At 36.9% G+C, this 20,957-nt stretch overlaps 1 protein-coding gene across 10 annotated transcripts in view; it reads right to left on the bottom strand.

The window, feature by feature from the left end:
* The window catches only part of scml2 (Scm polycomb group protein like 2), a 29,167-nt gene extending 9,608 nt beyond the window's left edge, over window positions 1-19,559 (bottom strand). Inside the window, exons 1-8 of one of the 10 annotated variants that reach the window (XM_044192347.1) lie at window positions 19,473-19,559; window positions 14,773-14,857; window positions 14,547-14,659; window positions 14,195-14,260; window positions 13,081-13,151; window positions 12,365-12,599; window positions 11,061-11,149; window positions 10,026-10,269 (exon numbers count right to left, since the gene is read on the bottom strand). In XM_044192347.1, the coding sequence (XP_044048282.1) occupies window positions 10,026-10,269; window positions 11,061-11,149; window positions 12,365-12,599; window positions 13,081-13,151; window positions 14,195-14,260; window positions 14,547-14,568 (727 nt within the window). In that variant the 5' untranslated portion in view covers window positions 14,569-14,659; window positions 14,773-14,857; window positions 19,473-19,559. Of the gene's footprint in view, window positions 1-10,025; window positions 10,270-11,060; window positions 11,150-12,364; window positions 12,600-13,080; window positions 13,152-14,194; window positions 14,261-14,546; window positions 14,660-14,772; window positions 16,043-16,421; window positions 16,854-18,622; window positions 18,640-19,472 lie in introns of those variants that run through there. The other 9 variants (XM_044192315.1, XM_044192330.1, XM_044192365.1 and 6 more) reach the window with 9 other exon arrangements.
* Between the last annotated feature and the right edge of the window lie 1,398 nt (window positions 19,560-20,957).

Genomic DNA, 20,957 nt, shown 5'->3' with positions numbered 1-20,957 from the left:
ATGGAAACTTTCTCTACTCTACTACTAATAAAAACCTGTCGGTTTGAACAATGTTTGGCTGCACAGACTTAATGAATGAGCCACAGTTGGAAGGCTGCTTGTAAACCAGGTGTTTTTCTGCAATTTTAGCTCCTTAACTACAAGTCATGTATATTTTACATTTTTGCTGACCGTTTCCGAATGCATGATATTAGTGCTGCAACTAACATAGTCATTATCGATTAATGTTGAATGTTAGAAAAATGCACAGCACAATTTCCTAGAGCCCAAAGTTATGTTTTCAGCTTTCAGCTTGCTTTTTTCCCCAACCAACAGTCAAAAAAAATTATATATTTTATTTATATATAATATATATATATATATATATATATATATATATATATATATATATATATATATATATATATTTTTTTTTTTTTATATATATATATATATATATATATATATATATATATATATATATATATATATATATATATATATATTTTATATATATATATATATATATATATATATATATATATATATATATATATATATAAATTATATAATATTAAAAATTATATACCAGGGAAAAGCAGCAAATCTTTACATTTAAGAAGCTGGAACCAGCAAATGCCTGGCAAATCAATTAAGCAATCAATAGTGCCAGCTCTATATGCTATACAGTTTTAGATTGTTGTATATATTTTTCTTTCTGTTCCTGGCAGCCATTGGTTTCCATTCATTTCTGTTCTGTATGAAAATTATTAGTAACCAGTGGCTGCCTGGAATAGAAAACACAGCAGCAAGGTTTGCACAATGGCTAGATGTGATGTAAAATGTGATTTGTAAATATGCAAAACTGTTAGGGCAAAGAAGTACTGTACAAAACATAATCTGCATCATTCAGATGAACTACAAACAAAAAATTAATTATTAGCCCTCACAAAAAATAAAAATGAGCAAGGCATCCCTAGCATGCACGCGGTGCAACAACAGAGACATATGGTACTGATCATGACTATATAATTCCAACTCGACCCGTTGACCTGTGTAAGCCACAGCCCGAGGAAATGTGCACGTGCAAGTGTATGTGAGTGTTCGTGCACGCATGAGAATGGGTCGCTGAGAAGTGTGTCTGGGGGTGGGGGGAGGGCTCCACAGAGTTGCCTCTCATCTAATTACAACCCTCCACCCCCACCCCACCCTCACATGCCGAACACCCTCCCACCCAGCAAAGTCCATTCAGCCACACACACACACACACACACACACACACACACACAGTTATTTGGTGTGAATCTGAAGCAGTGTGAAACTCATGAACTGCAGGTTGTGTGACTGTGATAGCAGAGAGGGGAAGTAACTTAAATGGCTTCTGGGTACAAAGTATAAACACAACTATGTTTTCCTGCACAAAGTCTTCAGCATGGAACACCAGCTTTTAAAAAAGCAAAAGAAAATCACTATTGTTTTACTGTGACTTGTGTGGACCTTTGAACTGATAACTTCACATTATAAAAAAGACGGGTGCGTGTACTACAAATATTTGATATCCACTAATCCTTGCCTGAGCCTTCTGAAAACTAATTCCTGATGCTTCACACACACAAAAAAAAAAAAAACACATGATCAAAAACACATGGAGCTCCAAACTTAATTACAGCCAACAATACAGTTAAATCTGCAGACTCTGAGTCTGTCTGACGGTCACTAGTCTCTGTCAATGAATTTGAATGATTGCAAGTAATTCCAAAAGTCTTTATGCTAAACAAAGAAAACAGTGTGAAACAGCGGCTTTAATAATTTACACCAGAGTAGGAGGCTGCTACACTTGTGAGACGACACACAACTTTCATCTGAACAGCTGATTTAGCTTTCCCTTCCCTTTTTCATGTTTTAATAAGACAATAACATGAAGGCAATATGAGTTTTTTAGTAAATAGTCTTAGCTATCCAGGAACAGAATTAGCAAATCTAAAAAAATTCCAAGACACCATTGCTACTTCCTGAATTGAGCCGATCAATGACTATTAATTTGGATGTGTGCAGTATTCATTGACACGTTACATTCATTGATTCATTACATTTACATTACAAGTTTCATATTACAAAAAAAGGAACATAGATACTTCCAGAGATAATATAGTCTCATGTTCAGAAACATGTTATTGCTACATAAATGTGCCTGCACTTCACTTCAATATACTGCATCTGGTAGACCTAATCATAAAACATCCTTTAAAACACAATACTAACAAATACAAAGGCACTAGTAATATAAACTGTGAGCCTTACAAGACGTTTTTTTCTTTCATTTATGAAAAAAGAACAAAAAGAAACAACTTGGTAAACATATCAAACTCACCAGGAAATCCCCACTGAAGAAGCAGAACTTCACTGCTACAGTTGTGGCTTTCGTAGTAGCAGCAGTAGCAGAAATAGTGGAGGTAGTGATAGTGATAGTAGTAATGTCCGTAACAATACTAGTCACTCAGTACAGTTGCTTCCTGGTTCTCTCTTTGAAACAACTTTCTCTTTTAGCTGGTGTTGAATTGTTTCCCTCTCTGTCTTTTTTTCCCCTCTTTCTAACTTTCTCTCCTTATCTGCACTTCATTTTCTGTTTTCTAGTCTCTCTATCAGCTGCTTTCTCAGTTGTCTCTGTGTGCCTCTCCCCTCTCTTTTCTCCCGGCAGTAGTCCACAACAAAGCCCACGCTGCTGCTGCTGCTTCTGGTTCAAGCTGCTGCAAAGCTTCCCTCCCAATGAATGAGCGGGAGGGGGTCGTGCGGTTTTAGATTTGCATAGGGGCTGGGGAGGGGTAGAGTGAGGAAGGAAAAGTGGGTGGGTGGGTGTGGTGGGTAGTGGTGAGGGAGGGGGTAAGTTGAGCCCTTTATTCATGTTATCTGTAGGCCATATCGACAGTCTACATCAGTCACCTGCTTCTCAGCGAGCCTTTGGGGGAGGGGGAGATGACGGGGGAGAGGGGGTAACGGTGAGGTTCCAAGAACGGATGGGGGATGGGGAGAGGGGTGGGGGTAAAGGTTAAACTGGATCAGAAGAGTCCTGATTGAAATGGGTGAAAAGGGGCAAACTCCTGGAGTTTTGCACACATAAGCAAGCTTTCCCTCAAAATACACACACATGCTCTCACGGCCCAGAAGGAGGTGCCCCGTCAGTGTAACCCTAGCCTATTCAGACATTCCCTGATGAAAGATGGCCAGGTCCAGCGTCAGGAAACAGTCGCACAGTCGGATATCACCCCGGCTCAAGAACAATGTGGAGCAGAGCAGTCCGAGGAAGCCTTGAATGGGAAAAGTCCCTTCAGTCAGAGACATCTTAATCTGCTTCTAAACGGACAAACAGGAGCGCTAATGTTGCAGACTCAAGAAAGAAATAACTATTTGAGTGTATGAATGTGTGCAGCACTGCATTTCTTTATGAAATATGGCTTATTGATATATAATTATTTGACACTATTCTGGCATTCATATTCATAATGTATCATCAAGTGTATTCTTGTGAGGGCAAATGGTTGATGATTTAAAAATAGAGAGAGCTAGAAAAGAGCTAGAAAGTTACACCAAAAGGAAGCAATACATTTATACACTTGATTTTTTTTTTTGGAAAAGAATGAACTGATATCATCATCGCTCAAATATAGAATATAAGACATACAAAAAGAAATATTATTTTACCTTAACTAGACAAAAACAACTGCCATGTGTCTGTATCTGCTAAAATATGGACATGCTGTATTCTTCATGCATTATTCAGAAAGCACTATTCTGTATTCTGACCCACTTTAATACCAACAAGCAAAGACAAAGACGTATCAAACAAAATGTAAAAAAAAAAAAAAAAAAATTGCATGACGAACGCTTACTGTACAAAAAGGAAAATAATTATACAGCCAATCTTGTAGCTTCTTACAAAAATGTGTAGCAGGATCACAACAGGACAATTTCGATGAAAGCTTATTAGAAATTTTAAATGTAGTAGTAATTACAGAGTCTCTCACTCCTTCTCTTGCGTGTACGGCTAATTATCAGCTCATTAGCACCTCAACCAAGCCCTACTTATTCACTTACTCACATACAGACATAGCTGTCTGGTGATTTACATGATCCTTTCTTGCTGTTTTTTTCCCTCCACATTGCACTCACACACAAAGGGTATATCTGTGCTAAGTCTCTCTGCAAGCACAGACCGTGCTGGTTTCACAAAGATAGACTTTGACTGTGGCTTAGATCTAACTAATGGTCAGGCTTCACATAGACGCCTAAAGTCATCTGTTGCACAAAGCTGTCTAGTTCTGGACTACCTTAAGTAGAACTAATTTGCCATGAATTCTGGGTAAATCGAAACTTTTTTCAAACAACAAAAAAACATGGCTGAGCGAGTGGCAACGTCAAACCGCTCAACTCTGTTCACTCCAGGAGAGTGATGTTCTGTTCTGGAAGAATTCATCAGTTACAATGACATTTTACTGGGAAAATGAACACTACAAAAACCTTCCAGTAGTATAAAATCTCAGTGCAGTGCAGATCTGTAGCAGAGCTGAGCTTCTTAATGTGGCAGGACGCAGTACTTCTGTTAACTCATCAGTCAGGCTTAGTTTCCAAAAACAGCTCTCTAAAAACTTGGTCCTTCCTTATTGCTCCGGCACAACTTTGTTAGACAACCACAAATTATGAGCCGTGTTTTCCTCTTTATTGTCATTTAGTGCCACTGGTCAGCAGGTGTCATTGATCGTTACCATGGAAACATGGGTCTGACTGGGGGTAGGGTGGCTAGGGTAGGCTCAAAATAACTCTTTATTTTTGTGAAACTGTCATTAGACTAATCTAAGAGCAAAATTAAGACTGGCCTAACGCTACAGAGCAGTCAAAAATATCTCCCATCACCCACAAGGATTAGTCTTTGTTCCAGGCAGTCTTGTATGGAACTACATTTGAAGCAGACATTAACATCTTTCTGGTGTATCAATACATAAACACTGGATGGAGGCTGCAAACTTGGAGTGCCTCACTGCCCGAGGACTAAGAACATGCTCTGACAGACATGTAACTGCTGTCATCCATCAACAATGTGGAGGAAACCCAAACACACACACACACACACACACACACACACTTCCCATTAATCACGAAGGTTGTTGGTCTGGGTTATTCAAAGCCACATGTTTCCTGACCAGTGGGCACCAACAACAGGCTAAAGGGGAGGAAATTGTTGGATGGGAGCTAATGTAACGTAACAGCAAACATGATGATTGATATTTATTACACCTGCTAAAACCCCAATTTCAGAATCAACAGACTCACTCTAGAGCCATTTGTCAAAGTGAATTTGATGGACAAATGCCTGCCAAGCTTCAGTATTAGTGCAAATCACATGGTAACATACTCCTGTAACCGCTGAGCGTAATTACCATATAATTACATCCTGATTGATAATTAATAGTTCAGTACTGCCTTCACACTTTAATAATGTCAACCAAAGCTCTAATTTGCGCAGACACATACAGGGAATATTTTGTCTAAGCGAGGTTCAGGGGTCCTGCATGGGGTCCATGGAAAAAATTAGGGGTATATAAAAACACACAGAAGGAAATGTTTTTGTTATCTGAAGGGGCCTCAGACAACTTTGCACATTGGATGAATCTTAAAAAGGTTACAGAAGCATTTTTAAATATTTTCAAACCAGTTTTTTTTTACAAGCATTTAAACAGCTGGTACCTGCATTTCTTGCCAAATGTCACCGTGAACTGTGAAATGGCAAAAGCAGAAGAAACTGCAAATTAGTTATAATATTTATAAATGAAAAAGCGTTTGTGTCACAGACCAAACAAATACAGTTAACATAAACAAATATTAATGGGAATGCTACATCGAAATAGGTAAACTGAAAAGTAACTGCTTCACCATGTCATTTAGGATGATGGCAGCACAGCATGTAATTTGTCTGTGCCAGTGTAGTGCAGTGTTTTACAGTGTTTTTACCACCTCTGTTGTAATTTTACTCTTAAACTTTGCATTTTCCTATTTATCTTAAGTATCTTCAGTATTGTTATCTATGTTTTTAGTATTATATATAGTTTTTTCCATTGCCTGTTTTTCTATTGTTTTGTATGCTACCATCCTGGCCAGGTCTCCCTTGAGAAAAGAGGTTTCCAACCTCAACGGGGTTTATCTGATTAAATAAGGATGAATGAAATTAAAAATAATATACATGTTTCTACAAAACCAGTAAATAAAAATTTTAAAAAAGTTTTATTCTTTCTTTGATTTCAGGAAGACGGGTGAAGTGACCGCATGGTCAGAGTGAGGGAAGGGAAGCTAAATTTCACTCTTTTGCATGTTTAAATAGAGATAACTTGACAATAAACAATATGCACATGTGTATGAACTTCTAAAGAAGCATATTTGATTTGAGTAGCCATTAGGCTACTTTTCAGAGTAGTAATGTGCTCAATGATGGACATGTAATGTGACGTAAAATGAAGGTCTTTGTGTGTTTTTTATGAACAGGCAATGAACACAGGGACAGTCTATGGACTAAAATTTTACTTTCTGCACAATCTGTCACAATATAATTACTAAAACTGTGCTTGCCGCACAATACAAATGTTCTGAACAAATACTGTATAAAAACAGATGAAACGAGTGCTTATTTCTAATGTATTTCACTTCATTCAATGTTTTGAAACTATCAGATTTTCCTTGGTGTTTTACTACCCTTATAGCACAGCATTGCCTTGAGGCAACCTAGGATGATTTTTTTTATTTTTATGACAACCATAATGTGTGCAGTAGAGGGTTACCTTGAAAATTCAAATCTATCATTAGATTAATTTTTACACTTTCCCCTGTGCCGGTCCTTATCTAAACAGACCGCTTTCCTGTCTACATTAAGCTACACTCAAGAGATATAAAATATATTTTTCAATTAATATTTTAATATATTTTTTAAATCATTTATTTTACTCCAAATATTCTAAACTATTAAAACCACGTTTTACTACAGTAGATCATCGTACATACTTGATTTCTTGAAACGCCTTTTGGATGCAAAACAGGACAAATAAGATGTACTAAAGAAGGCCGAGGCAGTTCCCAGTTAAATCTGATGACGTGTGCAAACACATTACTATTCAGAGGACTATAACCTGAAATTTGTTGTTTCTGGGCATACATGACTAAATCTGTATCTCTGTGGAAAAATCAGTGATTGTTGTTTTGCTCCAACTGCCAAGCTGCTTTGTCACATCTTTCAAAAGGGCAAAACTGAGCCAAAAGCAGCCCAAACAATCACACATTAAAAAAACAACTCATGGTTATGTAAAGCAGTGGATTAATATGAGAAGAAGTTCAGAAACTGGAATCTATTTAAGCAGGCTCGCTGAATCTTCAGGGAACTCTGCAGACTCAATGTGGAGGTCAGAGCTGCGGGTCACAACCCCACCAACAAAGACAGACCTCAGCACAGAGCAGAAGGGAAAAACACACAGAGGACGCACAAATTAAATTCTGACTTCAACATTCACAAACTTGGTTATTCCAAATTTTCTTCTACATTTTTAACAAACTTGTTTCAGTGGAAACCAGCGCCTTCCTCGACAATAGAACAAACACATTCAAATGTCTAAAAAGCTTACTGTATGTTGCTGCGTGCAGACTTAATAAATACTTCACTAAATTCTGTATCTTCTACTGTTACTGCTTGGTACTCACTGAAATAATTACTGCATAATTACCTACATGATGTCACACCATGGTACAATGTTCAAGTATTTATCCTATGATAAGAATAAAGGAACAAACACTTTACTAGCCATTCACACCACCCATTACGAGATTATTCCATTATACTACGTAATCACTTTTGATAATAACCTCATAACTACTCAGCAATTAATTATAACTATTCTGTTCGTCATACTGCTGTTGTCTGCCTAAGTAAGGGTAACGTCTGTATTTTGCAGACATATCAACTGCACAGTCACTCATTTTTAGGCAGCTCGATATTCCCACAATTTTGTTTTTAAAAGTTTAATAGATATATGGCACTAGAAAAACATGATTTATCATTTACCTATTTGGTCCCTAATTTTGAAAGAGGAATTTTATGATTCTGGAGAAGGAATTTCATTCAAATGTATCAGTAAAGGTGCTTTCAAACAGTGAGTGGTGACCAATGTTGCGTCCATTGTGTAGCAGATACAAACACACCCTGGTGGATTGGTGAACTGCAGGAGCAAAGAGAAAGAGCACAGCCGCCGTACTCATGTACACATTTAATAAGATGTGTCTTGGGTGAGTAACTTCAGCGATTAATTGATCAGAGAATGTAGGAAACAATTGATTATTCATATATATGACTTTTAAGCCATTTATGAAGCAAAAATGTCAAAGGTGCTTTTCAGGTTTCAGGTACTAAAATGTGAGGATTATCTGCATTGCTGCTCTGTTTCCGATCATTGTGAATCGAATATCTTTTGGGTTTTGGACTGTTGGTCAGACAAAACAAGCAATATGAAGATGCCCGCTTGCATTTTTTTTTTAAAGACTTTAAACATTTTTTAGACTTTGGACATTTAAAAGTACTTTTTACTCCACTACATTTATTTTACAGCTATAGTTACACATTTTTATTCCTACAAACTATTAATTAATATAGTAATGATTTATTAATACAAAATATAATCAACAAAAAAAAATTATGCATTGTTATAGATTAATCTACCCAACAGTATATAAAGTAGTTCAAATTATTTGCAACATTAAAGTGTCGAGAGTATGGGTGCACATTAGCTGATGACTTAACCCAGGCACAATTACATTGATGTTGTTAAATGTCAATGTTGATTCATGTGCACTGTCTATAGATAAAGAAATAAACGATAAACAATGCATACATTAATGCATCAATAATTATATTCCAACAATATAATATATATAATTCTGCATAATGAGTGCTTTTACTTTTGGTACTTTAAATATATTTGGATGCTAATACTTTTGACATTTTGAATGCAGGACTTTTACGTTAAGTTTTACTTGTTGTTGAGTATTTTTACACAGTGTTATTGCTACTTTAGTAAAAGATCTGAGTACATCTTCCACCACTGTGTTTGAGACACATTGTGATGTAAAGTATAAACTGCAACCCATGTCAGCGGGATCTGGACAAATTCAAATCCCTCTGTCTTGATAATGGCTCGAATCTGCGGCCGACACAAATATGACAACCAGTATCAAGGATGATTAAGGAGAGGTGAGAGCACAGAACAATCAAGATGATCATTTGCTTCTTACACATTGTTTCACTCTAAAGTCAACTCTACAACTATGCTGAGATGTCCATTACAGAGTTGCCACAACTTAGTTCACAGCCTGTAATGATGAAGAAAATACATCAGAATTTGTGCTCTGCTGCTCTCTAGTGGTGAAAATTGGATAATGTTATTTAAAGAGCTGAGCTACAACACCTGTCCACCATCAAAACAAGAACAACCAATTCAATCAGTGCGATAAACTAGTTTATTTTTAGTCTGAATGTCATACATGAGCATCGTCTGACTGTTAGGAATGATAACCTTAAAGCTATGTGTGGGATTAAACAACCATATTCTGAATAATATAATTTATAGGAACCTCAGTCTCAGTCCATAGGCACTTGAGAAGTAATGTCTTTTTCTAATCATTATAGTATCTTAAACGTAATTATTTTAGGTAATAGGACCATTAATTAGACACACAGGTGCTATTAATATTGAGTATAAAAATTTAATCTTGAAGCTTTACGGCATTATAGCTTGAAGAAAATATTTTTTTGTCTTTATTTGGATGCACATTTATGCATCAGGATGATCCAAAATATAATCATATGATCTATTTCATATAAACCTGTGGTATCAATGCAAGTTCTATCATCTACTGTTCTTGAGACACAAAACTGCTCACAACATCTGGAATTCACAGTTTCCAGATTGCACATTCCACACTATGCAAGACAAGAAAAAAATAATCAAAGCAGCACTTACAGAAGTTTCCAGGTGGCTGTAAGCTGTGTTTTGTCAGGCTACACCAGCCGACAGGGAAGATGTCTCTGGAGTCGAAGGGGCACCAGTAGTCAAAGGCGCCTCGCCAGCCGTCAAACATGACGAAAATCTCCTGACCTCTGACCTCTCCCACTGTGGCGGGACAAATCAGGTAGGGGTTCTTCCTGTCCACCGCCTCCAGCTTCATACCAGGCTGGAAGTAGTTTTTAGCAGGGCTGGCTGGTTCCTAAACATACGCACACACACATACGTACATATAAACAAGCAAATTAAAACTGTACATTCACAGCATCTCTGTTTTAAAGTCAAACAACACACTATGCAAAAGTGAAAAGGTAAGTATATCAGGTCAATTATGTGCCAAAATACACATTCCATAGTATGATTATCTTGACCAAAATGTTCTCTTTATCAATATTAACTCAGTAATTATGGATCTTGCAAGTATTTGAACACGCTTTCTAATGACTAAACATAATTTTAATTACATTTTTATTTAAACAAGCTTTCTCCACTTTTTGCTGTGATAAATACTGTATGTATTTACTGGCACGCTGCTGTGCCAGATCCATTGAGTATATGACATATGAGTGGCTCCCCCTTGTGTCTGCAATAATGACTGTTAAAAGGACACTACAACATTTCATATTTTTAAATCAAGATTTATAGTTGTATTAATTATGATTCCAGCCATAGAGCCAATAATCAGCTTTTATTAGTTGATTTAATTTTTTTTTGATTGTGTTTTACTCAAAGTTTCCTTAACACTGACTGTAAAGGGATTAGGACACTTTGTTTTCAATGCTTTAACTGGAAAGTTAGTCCCCATTTAAGGTCAACATTTAATGCTGTTTCACTCTTTTTCATAAAACTAGGAGAAAACTGATTACTTTAATTTTTGTGACATCAGTCACATCAGTCAATTCAATTTTGACAACTTCAAAGTTTCATGAGCTTCAGTATAAAAGAAAGTAATATCAGTATTGGCCTTCAGTAGCTTCTTCCAGTTGTTATTACCTTTTTAAAAGCAGAGGCAGGGGCCATCTCTGCTCCACTCAGCGTCCGCAGGAGGAACATGGGCCACGAGGAGGCATTCATCCTGAAACCTGAACACAACACATGGTCAGATTTATCAAAATGGAGACAGGGGTGGGCAATATGATGATATATAGTGTGAGACGACATAAATTTGTCTACTGTCAGAGATTGTTTATACTGAGGTACCTGTCCCTTTCATATTTCTAGGTATAGTAGGCCATTGTGGGCAATGCTGCAAATCAATGAGCAGGACCTCCTTACGTACAATACTGGATTTATATATGATTTTTGCATCAGTGTGATAAAGTACTTTGATTTATTTGGTATTTGTTGAGTATTCTTCTTACAAAGCTAAATCTCTTTCTCCAAAACTGGGAAAACAGCCATCAATGAGCACAACACCAGACTTATTTGGATAGCTGACCAAATCAGAGATGCAAGCGGTGATTCAAAGGTCTGGAACCAGACAAGCTCTGCTCAGGCTGAAATTGGGCCTCACCATGCTGGTAATGGCATGATGTCTATGTACTAATTAAAATGTTAAAGGTGTAGGTTGTCCCACCCCAACAGTGCAACAAACCAAATGGGAGACTGGGGGAGATAGGCCTTTTTCACAGAAGACATTTTGACTTCAACATTTTGAAAATCACAGGTGTTACTAATTACATCATGGCTTTGTTCTATTCAAGTGTCCCAGTAAACCGTGACAGTGAACTAGCATGCACAATACCAGGACTCTGAAACTGAGGCAGCTAAATGAAATTCAGACATCATCAATTTTATTATTTACAGCTGGGCGTTTTCTACTGTGACATGTCAAAAAGCCCTTTGCCAATCAAGCACAGTCTGTACACACCCACACAGTCCTGAAAAGACTGAAAAGAATCAGTCAAATAAGTGAAAAAACCTGTGTGTGTGTGTGTGTGTGTGTCTGTGTGTGTGTGAGGGTGTAGGGGCTTTAAGGTTCAAATAATGTTATCATAATGTTATATTTTTAATTAAGTGTGTATGCATCTGCAGTAGTGTGTATATTGTAATTAATTCCTATAGAATCCTATGTGGATTTAGCAGGGAGTCTTTTATTTTAAAAAAGGTACACATTACCACTTTTATATTTCCTAATTTTCATGGTTTCCTTAAGTGTTTGTATATTTTTATGAGAGTAAATATGTTTTTATGTAGAATTTGTGCACTTTTCTACAAGTATTTAAATGTGTCACCTCACAAACAAACTCAAGTCATGTAAAAATAGACAAACATCTTACCAGTTTAAAGACACTCACCCAGCGGTGGCTGCAGCATGTCTCCGTTCCTCTCACAGGTTCCTATTGGTTGGATGTCTAACGAGTCGACCAGCCTCCAGAAGTCGTTGGTGTTGTCACTACCATCCAGACGCAGGCGTAGACGAGTGCCCATCATGCCCATCACCGTTGCAATGCACACAGAGTTAGAGTTGCGAGGGTCCCGTGCCTCAAGTTTCATGCCTGCTTTAAAGTCATTGGAGGGGGGGATTCTGGACTGCAGAGGGACACACAGGGACCTTCAGTCACTGTCATGTATTGAGAGGACAGCCATGGATTTACAGCACCAGTTTATTTTACTTCATTTAAATAAAAACATCCATGCTCATGTTCATTGTAATGAAGAAACATGTCACTCGTTGATGTGTTTTTAATAGTTTTAGACAACAATGGACCTCTGTGGCACAGAGGAATAAGATATATCAGGCTTCAGCTCCACAGACAACACTTGTTGGATCCATTTATTGCTGGTTTTGGTCTTTGTCGACAATAAGAAAAATATATACTATCACCAGACGACTTCTTCTTTAAACAACACCTTTAACTAAGCAACAAAACATCAGAAAGAACATGCTTGTCCTGAGCCATGACAGACTGTATTTAACAATGTTAAAAATACTAGGAAACATTTAACGATCGATACAACGAACAATATAAGGGAAATTAATGATATGGGATGCATCTTAATGATCAGCTACCTGTTTGAAGCAAGTAGGTGACGCTGCAGTGGAGGACGTTTCTCTCAGATAGTCTTCCCAGCTGAACGGTTCTAGAAACAAAAACAACAGAAACAAACTACTGATTACTGAAAGATTGTTATAGGAAAGTGTGAGCGAAAACACAGTAAAGTGACAACCATGAACTACAGTGGGGGCTTTCTACAGCATCAAGATTAAGTTTTTAAGGTGATATGGCGAACTTGTTAGCAAACAGATGTGTATTTATAAATCCAGTAGTTACGGAGTAACATTATCATTCATTTAATTTGTTATGGCCACCTGGCAAGCGTAAGTCCAATATTCACTGTCTTTTAGCCCTGTTTTTGGTCTACCAACTCCTGAGGAAAGTATCTGGCTCTTTAGCAGCTAAATGCTCCACTATGTTCACCATCTCCTCCCCAACTGTGTCTGCCTGTCGTTTGGTGCTGAGCAGGTAGTGTACAGTGGGCTTTTAGAGCTTTTTTGCTGAAAACAGCTGCCTGTTGAAACGACACTATGAAAGCAGTGAGAGTGAACCAAAACAGTAAAATTACGGACCAGACAGCTAAACAATGAGCTGACTATAAAGCTCCATAAAGCCAAGGGGAGCAGCAGATTCAATTGATAATTCGCTGTAGTTTCATCACTTGAAGCAAAATACTGGTTGTATTTAAGTAAATCATAAATATAGCAGACCTAAATAAATAGTTTGGATGTACATTGGATTGCAGCTAGAGAGAAAAGTGCCCATTGTATGCTTGTTTATACCTCAGTTGCTAAATCTGCATAGTTTAGGAAGTTTAGAAGAAATACGCCAATATATGTTTATAAGAGATGAGAGTAATCTTGGGTGAATTTGGATGAAGTGCTCATCAGGAACTTGCTAAAAACCTTCTGAAGACACAGCTAACATATAAGTAACTTATGAGTGCTTTTGTTAACCCACCAAAAAAGTACCTTCAAAAAGACAAAATAGGTTACTGTTAATGCAAGAATTGACACAGAAGTGGCTGAATCAAAAAAAAAAAGCTATTAACCGAAAAAGTTTTAGATTAGACCGTTAATGAAAGGATCAACAATGAAGAGGAACAAGCCAGGGATCAGAGTTGCTAACCATTGGATTTGTCGAGGGCAGAGCCTGCTGTGATGCTGCTTCGTCTCTCCTTCTCCTCTTTTTGATCTGAAATCAAAAGATGATTGAACTGCTCATAAGGATTTGGGAGCTACTGATATACAGACTGTAATTACTGTGAGAATGAAGGCATAAAATCTGCGATTGTAATAGTTCTGAGGAAAAAATAAAAAAAATTTCAAACATAAAAAACACCAAAAATTCAAACTGTGCGGTAGAAAACATCAGAGAGCATTTTGATCTTTGTTTTGTGATCAAATTGAGACATTTGAGAATCGGTCTAAGTATAACACAGACAGGAAAACCAGAAAAAAACTGCATTATGAAGGCCTACCTCTGTGTGGTGTTCGGCCCATGATGACCAAAGTTAAACGCGCTGCTGCAGAGGAGGTGGAGTCAGACAGGCTTTTACCTACACAGACACTGGAGAGTCCAAAAACCTTTTACCTATAATATTCAAAAAATACCAGAATGCACAGACCTACTGTAAAACTACATCTTGGGGTTATTTTGACTCTTTGATACACATCCCCGTCAAAATTAAGAGAATATAAACTTACATGCAAAATTCATTCCACTTTTTTCCCACTAAGACCAAGAAAGTAGATCACATCACTCCAGTTCTCAGATCTTTGCACTGGCTTCCTGTGTGTCAAAGAATTGATGTTAAAATATCGCTGTCCAAATGGTTTAGGGCCAAAATACATTTCGGATCTGCTGCTCCGCTATGAACCGTCCAGTCCTCTCAGATCGTCTGGTCTGCTTTCTGTTCCCAGGGTCAAAAATAAGCACGAAGAAGCAGCGTTCAGTTTTTATGCACCACATTTCTGGAACAAACTCCCAGAAAACTTTGTCTCCAGCTCTCAGTTCTTTTAAATCAGGGTTGAAGATTTTTCTGTTTGCCGCTGTCTTTTATCAAATTAAATTTGAGACCATTTATTCATATCTGAAATGTAGCTGCACTGTAATATTTATTCTACTGTTTAGTCTGTCTTATTTCTTTCTTCTATTTCTTCTACCCTATTAACTGCTATTTAACTGTGTCTGTTTATACTGCCTTGTGTTTCTTTTATATGTTTTCTTTATGTCTCACGTAAAGCACTTTGAATTGCCTGGTTGTTGAAAGGTGCTACACAAATAAACTTGCCATGCCTTTTTTGTAATGTTGAACAGTGGTAATATATTTTTAGTTTTAAAGGTTAAGTCTGGTGATATTTTTCTTACTGTCAAGAAATCCAGTGAAAAAACCAAAAGCAACAATGAACTGTTGTAAAAAGTATCATGTTTGTGGCCAAAGACATAGTTGTTGTACAAAAACTATTAAAAACACATCAGTGAGCCACATCGTTGCACTGGGTGACACGTTCCTTCATTACCATGAACACACACTGTAGTTTATTTTGAGTCAGTCTATAAATGCTATAAATATTCACTAGAGCACCAAATGTGTAATAATCCACGGCTGAAAATAGTCCCCAACAAATGAACTATTTACTCCTGTTTAAGTAACATTTGCGAAAACCTACAGTACCCAGCTGTTTTAGAAAATCACTAGGCCTTTTTTAAAAATGAAACTATATATTTGTAACACATTTTTAAAGATTTTTGCCGGCAGTAGGAACGAATGGGCTTCGGACACAGTGCTGCAGACAGTGTAACTAACGTATTGTGGTTTTGTTTTTTTCATGGGATTTGTTGACGGTAAGAAAAACAAGATAATCTCACAATCAAAGCCAATCTTCCATCTAAATCCTCTGTTTTGCTGCAGTTTGTTTGCTTCAGGTTTCATTCTATAATTGTCACAGGTAATAGTTATTAATATTTTTCTGTTAACTACCATAATTCTGTGATATCTAATCTGTTACTCACAACGTGGATATAAACAGACAATATTCTATAATTTACTGAAACATTGCACATAAAAAAATACACCAGGCATAAAGGATGCATTAGATCCCAATAAAAACATCTAATCCTATTAATTGTGCAGGAAAAATAATTATCATACAGCATAAACACGATCAACATGTGCACTCATACTGACGTAAGGGGATTTAAAATAAAAACTGTCCAACAAATGGTATGTGTTGTTATTTCACAAATCCATATGAACTCATCTGGCCATGAAGTTTAAGTTAGCAGCTTTGATACACTAATAACATTTATTCCTGAGGCACTGTAAGGATTATTAATAAAATAAAATCGTTACCACACTGTTTATGCTGAAAATCTGGCCTAAACATCCAGGTTTACAAAAACTCCCACTCCCTGCAAAGTCCGTACATAGTGATAGTTCAAAAGGAAGCAGAAAAATAATCCAAGGTACCAGAGAATCAAAAAAGTGATACATTCCAAATTAAATCCAGAAATTCAAAGGTTGAAATCTCTCCAGAAGCCAGACAATGTCTCCTTTCCTTGTGTTTAAAATATCTGAGCATCTGCAATGTATTGTGGCTGTCCCTCCCTCTGAAGACCCCTCTCCTCTGTCTCTGCAGCGAATCCCATTGAGTCAGAAGGAGCCATAAAGATTCCAAGCTGCCATAAAAAGCCATTAAGACGTGTGGATGTGGGACGTCTGCTGGCTGACATGAAAAGGATTCCAGCTCTGCTCCTCGCTCAGCTCCAGACTGGTTCAGTGTTTGCACTGGTCTGTCTGCCTCGCTTAAGAGGGTCAGACAAAAACCGTCCGTCAGACCAGGAAGCACTTAATTTTTACAGCCTCCATTTCCACTAAGGCAGCCACTTATCTGGGATTAGTGTAATGTTAACGAACCTGAATAGGGAGAAGATCTGAAAAATGACCCGAGACCTGGTTTCAGGAGAGGTTGTAACTTTTCCTTGACGGGAGGCGCTGTTGTTTTAGTGATGGTATTTTTTCTCATGTGAAAACAAAATTGGATAAAACTTTATATTTTATAACATTTGAAAACAATAATGCAATGCATTTATTTAGACCTCATTGTGAGGCATTTTACGTTTTTGATATTTGATGCTGACACAAATACTTCACAAAGTATAATTATAAATTTCACCTGAAGTTACATGAAAGATGTAATGTCACAGTAGGTCATTTCAGTATTTCCAAATAATACTAGGGCTGTAACCCATGATTCATTTAATTACCAAATCAATAATCAGTGCATTACTTTCACAGTTAATTAATTAAATGAGTTAAAATGTCAGAAGTCTGTGAAAAAATGCTCATCACAAGTTCCCAGAGCCAAAGGCGAGTTTCAAATTACTTGTCTTGTGACCAACGGTCCAAACATCCAAAAATATTCAATTTACACTTAAATAAAACAGAGAAAAGCTGCAAAAACCCGACATTTGAGAAGCTGGAACCAGCAAGTTTGGCATTTTTGCTTGATAAATAACTTTACTGATAAAGGGACTAATTGTTTCAGCACTGATAACATTTGCATAGGTTCCTTTAAGTAAGACAAACATCCTCATTTGTAATGAAATGAAGATGTTGTTCGTTTTCATTATGCAGAATTAACACCCACAGGACACGTGCTTACACAATTTTAGAGGATATTTTTGTACAGCTAAGAAATTTGTTTGTTTTTTTAAGTAGAAAGGGGCCTCAATCTCTCAGAGGTCACAAGATTATTTTGACCTACAGTTATGATAAGGAGTAAAAATACAAAGTTGACTTTGTCTAGTTGTCTCCAGATTGCTTATTTTGTATGACCATCAAGTTTAAAACAAAAAGATATTCAGTTTAATATCACATTAGACAACACAAAGAAAAGCCGCAAATCTAGGGCTGAAACAATCAGTTGATTAACTGATTAGTCGATAAACAGAAAATTAACTGATAAAAAATTAAATGACATCTATTTTGATCGCTTAATCATTAATCACCAAAATGCCACATATTTGCTGGTTCTAGCCTCTCCAGTGTGAGTTTTTGCTGCTTTTCTTTGATTTAATGTGACTGTAAACTGAATATCTTTGGGTTCTGAATATGTCACTTATGGATCTGAGAAATTGTAAAGACATTTTAGACAAAAATATGAATCTAGTAATAAAACAATATAAAAAAATTGGCAGATTAATCAAAATAATGAAAATACTTGTTAGTTGCAGCCCTAAGCATATCCACATAACTGTGAGCCTGGAACTAGATAATATTTGACATTCCTGCTCAAAAAATGACCAAAGATTCATCGATCATCAGATTTACAAAGATATAAAACAGAGGAAGCAGCAAAATTCTCACATTTGAGAAGCTGGAACCAGCAAATGTTTGGCATTTTGCTTGGTGAATAACTTCAATGATAATCGATTTTCAAAATACTTGCTGACTGATTAATCAACTAATCGTTTCAACTCTTTTACATTTGCTATTAATTTAAATCATAGAGACTTTTAAAAGGCAGACAAAGTGAGTTTATGTGAATTTACCTTGCAGCACATCCTTCTGTGGGACTAGAGGGGGAAACCCCTTTTTTTTATAATTTGACAATAGTGAGATTAATCTACAAATCCAGACTGAAAAACGATCCTCGCAGCCTCTCCTGGTGTTTTCTCTGTCAGGCAGGACAGTTTGGAGTCAGGAGAGTTAAAAGATCACATTACTACAGAGAGGCTGAGGGGCGTGAGCCGCTGTAGGGCGTCACCTCCACGATGGTGATATGGTTTCATATCAAAAAACTTTCATTACAGAACATTTTTCATGCAAACTGTTTTTTCATACCAACATGTAGGTTAAGTTGCATCATACCTCTGTTGCATTAGGTAGCATGTGGGGTTGATAAATACCACAATTTCTCATTTATTTCTGTCATTTGCAGGATTTAGGCTCGGAGGGGAAAGACTGAATCAGCAGAAGATACAATTTAATCTGTAGAAAAGTGTGTGACGCATTTTCATTTGAATTATGGTCACATTTCGTGGGCGGGACAGTCGTCATTATACAGGCTAAACACAGCTAACGTTACATTGTAGCAACGGGCGTGATGCTACAAGGCTGCAGGATCGCGCCAAGCGTTTTCTTAGTTGCAGTGTAATCCTCTGCAGGAAGCCAGTGAACAGAAAGCAAAGGGAAATCTGCAGAGTTCAATGTCGCTACTGTACGCACCAAGCTGTCCGTCTGCACAGGATACAGTAAACACGCTCTGCTATCTATCTGTCGCTGCAGGAACGAACATCAGGAAAGCCGACCGCTTTTGATCGCAGCCCGGACAAACAAACGCGAGAGAAACCCGTCATCGGCAGCACATGAGAGTAATAATGAGACATGAGCCGTACCAACCGTTTGAACAGGGTATTTTGATGGGAGATTCCTCACTTTCTATCAGATGCAAGCCGCCATATTCGCTGCAGCTCCGCGCATGTCCACCGCGCAGTGCTGTAATTCATATTTTTCCACTGGAGGTAAAAAAAACCACACAAAAAACAGTGGAGAGGAATTATTAATTAGTCGTTTTATTAAGACGGATATTGTTTCAGGTTGGGATTTCATAATAAACTGCATGTCGTGTGGAAACGAAAACATGGAAATTGAAAGTGTTATAGGTTCCTCTTCTCCATGCAGAAGGTGATGAGAATGACAGAGATGAGATATAACTGCAGGTAGTGCAAGGTCAGATTCATGTAAGTGAAAAAAATTAAAAACAATACACCATCTCCAAAAGCCATTAGTGGATTAAATCGTTGTAATAATACAATGAACCAACCAACATATATTACTTTAGATTATTAATATTGATACATTTACATGTAGCTTTAGCAGCTGGTGGAGCTGGAGTTAATTTGAGTTACTTCTGTTGCATAGTTTGATCTGTAACAATGTGTCATATTTCATAAAATGTGTTTAGTATGGATTGTAGCTAACTTACTACCATGTGTCATACTGGGGCATTATTCATTGGTGGATGTGCACAATTTTGTGCATATTTATAATCTTATATTAATTTTGTCATTTTATTTTTAGGGTGTTTTTTAACATGTTTCAACATCAGACAAAAAAGTTGCCTTTTAAACTAACTGGCTCATTTGCAGTTTGTTTCTCAGTTGATCGATAAGCACTGTACCTATCAAATAAACTAATAAATAAAATAAAGCTCATTTCCCTGGTATCAGTAAAAGTGATCTTATTTTATGTTAAACTGATCTTATGTTTTGTGTGTAACATCTTAATCTGTAAAGTAACCAGTAATGTAATAGGAGTAAAGAATGCAGTATTTCCCTCTGAAATGTAGTGGAGCATTATAGAAATACTCAAGTAAAGTACCTCAAATTTGTCTTAAGTACAGTACTTGACATATACTTAGTTACTTGACACAACTGCTGATTATTACCTCAAGTATAACCAACTGGAAAGTCTATCCATGTTCAAAAACTCCATATATATGGCTTCAAATTAAGAACCTTAGTGTTTTCCATTAGTGAAACTGTCACTGACAAAATGTGAAATAATTTCTTTCACATCTCGATCTCTAAATACTCAAGTACTTTTCTCTCAAATAACAAAATGTGGCATCAAATGTAGGTGAGAAAGTTTTTCTTTGGCGACGACTCTGACCAAATGTTCCACATTTTATGAGTACAGCTCTGCACTACGACTGTTAAATATAAAATGTCACTCCATATCTGACAATAATACCCCACAGTGATGATGAGCCAGGATACACTGTCCCATCATATAGGCCACTTTTGAAACCCTCGGTTAGTGGCACTTACTTAGGTACTGTAGGCTACTTAATTACAAATGTGTGTACTTGTACCTTAACTTTTT

The sequence above is a fragment of the Siniperca chuatsi genome, linkage group LG1 (genome assembly GCF_020085105.1).
Source record: "Siniperca chuatsi isolate FFG_IHB_CAS linkage group LG1, ASM2008510v1, whole genome shotgun sequence".
In the NCBI taxonomy this organism is placed as follows: Eukaryota; Metazoa; Chordata; class Actinopteri; order Centrarchiformes; family Sinipercidae; genus Siniperca; species Siniperca chuatsi.
This window is presented reverse-complemented; position numbering and strand designations above follow the sequence as displayed.